Source organism: Rhyacophila brunnea, unplaced genomic scaffold (assembly GCF_057557595.1).
Source record: "Rhyacophila brunnea isolate RB1 unplaced genomic scaffold, BYU_Rbru_1.0 scaffold_15, whole genome shotgun sequence".
Taxonomy (NCBI): domain Eukaryota; kingdom Metazoa; phylum Arthropoda; class Insecta; order Trichoptera; family Rhyacophilidae; genus Rhyacophila; species Rhyacophila brunnea.
In genome coordinates, this window is record NW_028232806.1 from 8029976 (window position 1) to 8037731 (window position 7756).

The 7756-nt window shown below is 35.3% G+C and overlaps 1 protein-coding gene across 9 annotated transcripts in view; it reads right to left on the minus strand.

The window, feature by feature from the left end:
- The window catches only part of LOC147074883 (uncharacterized), a 31788-nt gene extending 24870 nt beyond the window's left edge, over positions 1-6918 (minus strand). For 7 of the 9 annotated variants that reach the window (XM_085943054.1, XM_085943057.1, XM_085943060.1 and 4 more), the window contains exons 1-3: positions 5178-5639; positions 4088-4217; positions 3137-3302 (exon numbers count right to left, since the gene is read on the minus strand). In XM_085943054.1, coding sequence (XP_085799180.1) covers positions 3137-3302; positions 4088-4217; positions 5178-5354 — 473 coding nt within the window. In that variant the 5' untranslated portion in view covers positions 5355-5639. Of the gene's footprint in view, positions 1-3136; positions 3303-4087; positions 4218-5177; positions 5640-5877 lie in introns of those variants that run through there. The other 2 variants (XM_085943059.1, XM_085943063.1) reach the window with 2 other exon arrangements.
- Between the last annotated feature and the right edge of the window lie 838 nt (positions 6919-7756).

Consider the following 7756-nt stretch of genomic DNA (forward strand, 5'->3'; position numbering starts at 1 on the left):
AATGATCCAAGTGCCACACTAAAACACATAATAGAGTGTTGAATTTAGCTGTGTTTACTTTAACAAAACTACCGTATTGCTTTGTTCGGATAAACTCTGTAGCCATTTTCGATGACAAAGCACTCGACTTCAAAACAAGTGCGCCGATGAAGACAATCAATCACTGACTAATTTTATTTTACTCGTGTTAAAAACACTTAAAAATGCCATAAAAATTATTGAAAATAATAGCTTTTATTGGTGACTTATGAATTATTGTTAATTAGTGTAAGTTTTATTGATGACAAATCCATTAAAATTGGATGGTAGTCACCAGTTTTATTTCGTGGCATAGATTGTGTCAGCATTTTACATGTTTTATGGGCCATTCTAATTTAAGCGTAAAGGTGAGTCCACACTGGTTGAAAATATTATAATAATTTTTTTGTTTTTTTTTTTTAGTGAAACTTGGATTTTGTAGATTACTTTTCAGTTTTATTGATCATTGTGTTATGTTAGTGATTGTCATTTTATGTTTTGTAAAAAAACAATATTTATTTTTTAAATTGCGTAAATTTGAAAAAAGTGCTATAAAATTTTTTTTGGGTAAGGTTTTAAAAATTTATAAGCATTAAATTGTACGCGAAGATAATATGTAATATAGTTGAAAAGTCAATATTCCATGATTTATATTTTATACCTACCCGTGTGTTTTTTTAGCAAAAATTTATACGTTTTATATATTCCTTCATAGTAATTCGTAATTTATTGGTAAAACTTGCAATCCTCTAAAATATAATAATATATATTTTTTCATTCCGTGTGGACGCATCTTTACTAAATATGTACGACTTTCAATAATGAGCTCGATTTATGACTTTGAAACAGTTAGGGAGACACATGAGTAATAAATGACATAATCCAGAACACAAGTTCAAGTACATTTTTAGAAATATTACGACAAATTTCTTTTCGTTTTTTGGTTGTCTTTTTCGTATTCCCGCACATGATGTAAAAATCGCGGTGAATTCAACTTTACACGGTAAATACTCGGCGCACACTCAACTCGAATGAAATATATTTTGTATACCTACTGCGCAGCTGCGAAAAATACCGCGTAGATTTGAACTGATGCAATCGTACCGGCGAATCTCGATAGATCGAGGGGGTTCGAAAGATCGATGTTTATGAAATTAAAACAACATATTTTTGACAAAGTTATCGATATGGCGGTACGAACACGAATCAGAGCATTTTTCAATACAAAAATTAATACTATGCGTGAAGTATTTCCTACTTTACCGACATTTCAATTTTCGATATCAACAGTTGCGACATCCGCCCAGTATCAGAGCTTATGTAAAAAACAACATATGTCCCATCCGCGGCGATCGGGTTAATAAATAAACAGTCTTTATTTTAAAGTCATCCTTTTTACGATTACTTAATAAACTCACATGATAGACCATTATTTCAAACATTTTAACAACTTCAAAGTCAAATTACTCAAAACTAGTATTCTCCAGTTAGTGTGTTCTGCCAGAACAGAGACGAATGTCATTCTGTAGTAATTTTTCGTATACTTGCATGATCGATTCACAAAATATAGTAATTTAAGCACAATACTTACTTCCATAATTCTTCTGTGAGTTCTGGACGAACAGGTGGTGAATTTTCCGTGATATTTTGTCGCTTGACTTAATTATAAGTTTCATCAAAAGAATTGTATGTTTTCTTACTGTTGTTTACCTCTAATAGTTATAGAGTTACAATGACATTTTTAATTTTTAACTTTTATAATAAGAGTAATATGAGTTACAGCTGTTTACCACGTATGTAGGATAAGTAATGAAGTAACAATATAACAATAACTCCATTTCACGATTTTTCGAGTTACGTTACGATAGTTTACCTCTAGTATACAGATATGTTAAATCATAAAACCACGTGACTATCAAGATCACAATCTTTAAGGCTATACCTCAGCTGAGGCATGGTCTAAAAAGATCGTAACTATGTGATGCTGCGGATTGAGCTAATAACGCGTACCGCACGAAAAATAACTTGTCATAAACATTCAACATGCTTCCATTTAGTGTTATGTTTATTGTTATATTAGTAATAATAATTTGACGTGTTTTCTTTTTCGAGTACAGGAATAACGTTTTTTAGTCATCTTTACACGATATAAGAACATATTCTTACGACACCATCACAAGCGTTCGATTCACTGACGGGGGGTGGCTACTTTTTTCAAAAAAGATTTTTTCTATTGGTTATAATATATTTTCTCAGAAAGTGTTTTTCAAAAATTATGTATGTTCAATAATTAGAATGGTACATTCTAAAATCTTGTGAAGTCGTTGAATAAAAGAAATAATTAATTATAAATATATTTGTATAATTGCCGCGATGAATTATTATCATAACACCATTTCGAAATAAACATCTGTGACAAATGTTCAATTATTATATAATTATTGATGACTGTACAAACATTGAATTTAAGAAACTTTTCCTGCAGCCGGACTTATTTGCACTTGGTGAATTAGCCTTTTTGAGGGCTTTTGTTAAAATTATCAATATATTCAAATAATTTGTAAAAATCACCAATTCTACAATATTATGATCAATGCAGATTTTTAAATATACTAGGTATTTAAATATATTCAACATAATAAATGTAGGTTGGTAGGTTTTTGCTATAAATACCTAATTCTGTTTTTCTTAATGTTTTAACGAATACCGGTATTCAATGAGAAATACCGAAAACCGGTATTGACATTTTCATTCAGTATTGCAATCCCTAGTGTTAAAGATTGTACACTCAATAATGTAACTAAGGTAAATCACGCATACAACCTCTCTAAGAAATCTCGCTCGATTGTCGCCGTTTTTATTAACTTGTCATAAACTCATTAGTTTATACTACTTACACTAGAAATTATAAATAGAATTAATTGTGGATTTGTTGTAGTTTAGCTAACAATCATCCAGTTGTGGTAGCATGTAGATGGATTGTAGGCAACACCAAATTGTCCCATAGCATTAAAAAACGGAAAAGACCAATGGTCGTTAATCCTATTATTTCACACATGATAAGCCAGAACTGGGGTGACAAATTGAAAAGAATTAAACAAAAAATAATTTCACTTACTTTGATTGTCGATTGATTTCGCTTATTGGAAGTGCATCTTCTGCAGATTCCTCATCAGAAAAATTTGCAACGTCATCAAGTGAAATACTGCCGCATTTGATGTTATCGCTCACTGTGGCATCTTGAATCATTGGCTCGACTTTAGATGGCAACTCGTCCTTTCTGTCTGAGGAGTGCAAAGGACAAATCGATATGAAACAACATTGCGTACCATTACAAACGGTTAATCTCACTGGGGTAATTAATTTTTATTACTGTTAATCCCCGATAAAACGTCATTTTAATTAAATAAACATTTTTTTTTACTTTTTCCACTTTTATACAAGTTGTTTATTTAATTTTAAAAGTACATATGTGTCATTGCGCAATGGTGCGTATTTAATTTATAATTTATATTTGATTGCTTTATTTTTATATAAATAATAAGTATCTCTATAAAAGACTGACGGTTTGACCTGTCAAATAGTACCATAAAATGACAAAATCGCATCTCACTTACTCTTAAAGAATGAGATTGGAAAGACAGTCAGCACTTTTACGTGTAAACAGTTATTGTCACAATAGTTTAAAATATACACTATTGCTGTCAGTAAATCCATGCACGTGAACAGGCGCTACATCATCGCATAGCAACAGGGATTTTTTAGCAGTATTAGCTGTTAACTCTACTGGCAGTATCGTTCCGTGACTGTAGGCGGGTCATGCATTACTTAGGGGCAGCACATTCTAAGAGGCCGCAAATTAAGGAAGAAATGTAAATAATACAATTTCTCAAAGTAGTTTTCGTAGAGTTGCGGTGCTAATAAATGTGGATTTTTCTGGTGAGGTAGATAAATTAATAAACACTCCTTATACACACAGATTTAAAATATCTTTACTATTATTAGGAGGATTATTATTTCAAGTTTCTCTGAATAACCCATTAGAGTGCTTGGATTGTTAGCATCTTACCAAGCCACAGCCTGATGTTCTCTTGAGCAGATTCTACTTGACTTCTGAAGCTCGCAGCTTCCCGGAGTCTGTCAATGCAACACTCGCAGATCATATATGAACCTCCGCATTGTCTTTCCTCGACACCAACCTGCAAAAAATTACAAGAATTACCAGGAGAATGCGATTCTCTCGGATCTGAGTATAGTGCGCCAGTCAGTGGCGATGGGTAGTAGATGAGGTAGCTTTCTAGGCAGGAGATCCAATATAAATAGTACACACTAAACTTTGTCAGTAATACTTTATTGTTTTCATTGAAATATGAATACCAATTGCAGATGGTGTTGGTTAATTTTTAAAATTCAATTAAACCCTGCCTGAAGCAAACCATAAGGTGCCGGTTAGACGGTAGACTTGCCTGCGCGGTATAGGCTTTTACGCGCTTTTCGGTTTGCGCGAGATTCCGTTTTCCCATCCATAAACAAAGGCTTCCCGATACAAACCGGTTTGCGCAGGTAAGCTTGTCGTAAAGCATGAGCGTCTATCACGCCACCAGATCATACATAATTTTGCCGTAGATGCCCGCATGAGCTTTTATAATTTTTTTTTAATGAAAACAGGTTATTCCATGTAGACAATTATATTAGATACCTTTTTCTGTCGGCGCATATGCTTTTTGATCCAATAATTGTTAATTTAAAATTTTTATGGTGCAAGTCAGTTATGGGGAAGCCTGCGGCAAACACATTTTGAAAATAGCCAGTATACTGGATTATTTGTTTGGTTGGGTTAGTTTAGGTTTTCATTCTTGAATTCACGAATTTCGCCAAAATCGGCAATGACAATTAGCGCGGTTCCCGCCTGGCTTCCCCATAACCAACTTGTACTTACCATTTTCATACATTTTGATGCATCATTATCACAAACTAAGATTATATTAGGTTGGGGTTGGTTAGGTTTGGTTTGGTCTAATAAGAAAGTTATAAAATCTCATGCGGGGGGCATCTGCGGCATATTTACCATAATTTTAAATATTTTATCGATAAAAGAATATTTTTTTGGAAATAATTTAGTCTCGGCTCAATTATGGCAACGACAAAGGAATACTTACGTTTATGGAGAAGCAATAGCCCATCATAGATGAGTACATCTCCATTTTGCCAATATGAGCATAGAGTCCCATCATATCTTTGAGGTTAGTATCAGTGCCACTTGCCAAGCAAGCTTGGCATACGTTGGATAAGCGGCTAAGGATTTCTTCTTCATTTTCCAACTTCAGCGGATCCATTTCCAAGCTAAAATTTACTACGAGGATTTGTGAGCAATGAGAATTTCATTATAGTACAAAAACAACACGAAATATCAGTAGCTGTTGTATGTAGGAAGTTGTCTGTTTAACATGGAGAACTGTTCTTTCCTGTCTCTCTGTTTCCTGTTGTAAAAACTGAATTACTGTTTTCGTGATTTCGACCGAGAGCACAGCGCGAAGAATATTTTAACATACAACAATAATCAAATATTAGCATTGTTTTCACATCTTGACGCAAATTTGACATTCTATAATGAAAAATGCAAAAATATTAGTCTATGATACAAAGCATCTGTATGTTGCCAGGTTTTTAAAATTGCAAGGTACGCGATAATGGGATGAGATTACTCCAGCGATAGTTCTTAGCTTTTCAAATTGTCTATTAATAAGGGTGGGAATTAATCGCACATTGCAATAACACAAAGAGATTGAAAGAAAGGGAGGAGTCCAATCTCTTTGCAATAACCAAATAAAAAAATAAATAAAAAAAACTTTAACATACCTATGGAAAGTAGTTTTCACATATCGTGGGTGTTCTGCGAAAAAGCACTAAGTCAAAATTTTGCTGTTTTGACTTAATAATGAGGTTATCTTATTAAGAGTACGCTCTATAGTCTACAAAAACACACACAGTCATATATATAAAACTGGTGAAGATAATTTATGTTATAAGTCAAAAAGACATACATATATTCAGAGAAAAGGCACTAAAGGGACTTAGTGCATTTGCTTCTCTCATTCTCAGACTGTATTCACTAAATTCTGCGTGCGAAACTGCACTAAGTCATACTCAAAGTAATATCGCAGAAAGGAATTTGCCTTTTATATATATAAAAAAAGTTAAGACCGCCCAAACTTTCAAACTCGATTATCTCAAAACTAGTATTTTTGACTTAATGCTTATTCGCAGAATACCCACGATATATTAAATGATTTCACAAATAAATATATGAAATCACATAAAATAGTTTGTTTCACAAAACAAAAATCATGAATCACTCATTATAAATAAAAATTCACTCAATTTTGACAACTGCACACATTTGTAAAATTGTTTTCACCGATAAATAATATATCGCACAAAGAAAAGGTAGAAATTCACAAATCTCAAACTAATAATTGTAGCGGCAATACCTACAATTTATTAGAAGGCAATCGCAAAAACTATGCTTAGGCAAAGAGATTGGACTCCTCTTCAATCTCTTTGTGCTTAGGTGTCAATATAATTAATGTTTAACGCAGTAATATAAATAGGTATATATTCGTGCTGCTATCGTTCATATAATATTTGATGTAAATCTACAACCAAATAACACCACCTAGGTAGATATATCTTTTTCGTTTCATCAATATAAATTTTGGTAATTGTGGCGCAGATGCCGTCATGAGATTTAATAACTAGGTACCTATCTTTTTGAACCAAACCTAACCTAACCTAATCTGACCTGACCTAACTTTTTTTTTTTCGGCGGGGGGAAATCTTCTTAAGACACCACCAGCAGTCAGCGGCGACTGTGTGGGATTCTTACCCACTAAAACCCCCCTCCTCTTCTCAGCTGCCCCCCCCCCGGAATCCGCTTTTATGCATTACTTCAGGGAGACAGCTATGTCCTTGCCTTTTGTTAGGCCACTTCTACCTGTTCTCCTTGCCGGGATCTTTCGTCTTGAGGACGCACGATGCGAATTCTGCCCATGCTGATCATGCAGCTGTGCTTTGGAGTAGAGTGTCCGTCTTTTTTGTTTTGGTCCACCGATGTTGGGCATCAGCCTGGCAAGGTCTTCTGCAATTCTCGTTGCCTTGGACGCCACCTTTTCTGCGTGCTCTGCGAATCGCAGCTTGTCGTCGATCTGCACTCCGAGGTACCGTAATGATCTGGAGAACGGCACCTCGAAGCCGTCGACCTCAAGCTTTGGCGGCGCCAGCTTTCTACGCCTTGTGAAAAATACGGCTTCTGTTTTATGGACAGCGAGTTCGAGCCCTTTGCTGTCAAGCCATCTTCTGACTTTTCTTAGAGTCTCCTCTGCAGCAGAGCGTAGTATCTGGGTTGTTTTGGCTGTGACGAGGACGGCCACGTCATCGGCGAAGGCAATCAGAGTCGCTTCTTCGGGCAAGGGGATTTTAAGAAGGCCATCGTACATCGCATTCCACAGAGCTGGCCCAAGGACTGAGCCCTGTGGAACACCCGCCGAAACATTACGTTGGCACTTCTTGCCCATGCACTCGTACTCGAGTACTCGCTCCGTGAAGTAGCTCTCGACGAGCCTGACGATGTGCACTGGTGCGCCGATTTCAACAAGCGCGTTGAGGGTTTGTTCCCAATTCACCGTGTAGAAGGCGTTCTTGACGCCCAGTGCAATCAACACAAAGTGCTTGCTTGCCT